This window comes from Lactuca virosa, chromosome 9, assembly GCF_052849685.1.
Source record: "Lactuca virosa cultivar CGN04683 chromosome 9, Lactuca_virosa_CGN04683_v6, whole genome shotgun sequence".
In the NCBI taxonomy this organism is placed as follows: Eukaryota; Viridiplantae; Streptophyta; class Magnoliopsida; order Asterales; family Asteraceae; genus Lactuca; species Lactuca virosa.
The window spans coordinates 44712022-44713143 of NC_136434.1; the positions used below are offsets into that span (position 1 = coordinate 44712022).

Sequence of the window (1122 nt, forward strand, 5' to 3'; positions counted from 1 at the left end):
CACTCAAATGTGCACGGCTTTCCTGGAATCTTGGGAAGCCTAGATTGCCTCCACTGGGCATGGGGTTGTTGTTCGAATGCAGATAAAGGGAAATACACCCGAGACGATCATGGAGTTATACTTGAAGCAGTGGCCTCACAGGATATGTGGATATGACATGCATTATTTGGCTCAGCTGGCCCCTTCAATGTCATTAATGTTCTTAACATGTCTCCATTACTTGACGACATGTATAACGGGACTGCACCCGACTCATCCTTTCAAGTAGTTGGAACATCGTATAGGAACGGGGATTATCTTGTGGATGGTATCTATTCGGAACGTGCTTGTTTTATGAAGTCACTGTCTTGTTCAAATGATTGCAAAAGGTTGAAGTTTAAGAGAGCTCAAGAGAAGGTGAGAAAGGATGTTAAACGAGTATTTGGAGCTTTGAAAAAACGTTGGCATATTCTTAAATATCTCGCGCCTTATATGGAGGAGAAGAAAATGAGTGAGGTGATGTACACTTGTATCATATTGCATAATATGATTCTTGAAGACGAAGGAAATGTAATATGTGAGTATAACGAAAACGAGATCGTTCCACCAACACGACCTTTTGAGGTTGGAAGCACGGTGTACATGTCGTGGAGGGAAATAGTTCATGATGTTGAGACACAACATGTTCTTCGTAGGGACTTGACGGAACATATTTGGAACGTCGACTATATCGATCTTAATGCGGAACCGGTTGACGATTTGGAATGTCAATTTTCTGATGAAGATGTCCTTTAGGTCTATCTAGGTTTGGTAATTTTAGTTTCTATGGTTTTTATTTAATTCTATTGTTTTGGTGTGTTTGTTGTATTTTTGAATTTCTATGTTTTTATTTTAAGTTTACTGAATTTTTAGTTTTTTAAAAAATGCTATGTTTGAAATATTTATTTTGTATATTAAAAAAAGGTAGTTTGACAAGTGTGGCAACCCGCACCTAGCAAATGATAAATTTTGGCTAAAGTGTGACAAGTGTGATGTGACGCCTACGTGGACCGTGGCAAGTGGGACACCACACCTACCATCCTAAGAATATCATGTGTAATGTTGGTATTGAATATCTTTGATGCAAATTTGGATAGCATGGGA

At 38.6% G+C, this 1122-nt stretch overlaps 1 protein-coding gene across 1 annotated transcript; it reads left to right on the plus strand.

Annotated features, from left to right (window-relative positions):
* The first annotated feature begins 207 nt into the window (after window positions 1-207).
* LOC145139186 (uncharacterized) lies at window positions 208-774 on the plus strand. The gene has a single exon (XM_079073102.1). It carries the CDS (start codon window positions 208-210, stop codon window positions 772-774), a length of 567 nt encoding a protein of 188 aa, XP_078929228.1.
* Window positions 775-1122: the final 348 nt, after the last annotated feature.

Coding starts and splice junctions, on each gene's coding strand:
- LOC145139186 (XM_079073102.1), top strand. CDS start 208: ATGTCTCCATTACTTGACGACATGTATAACGGGACTGCACCCGACTCA.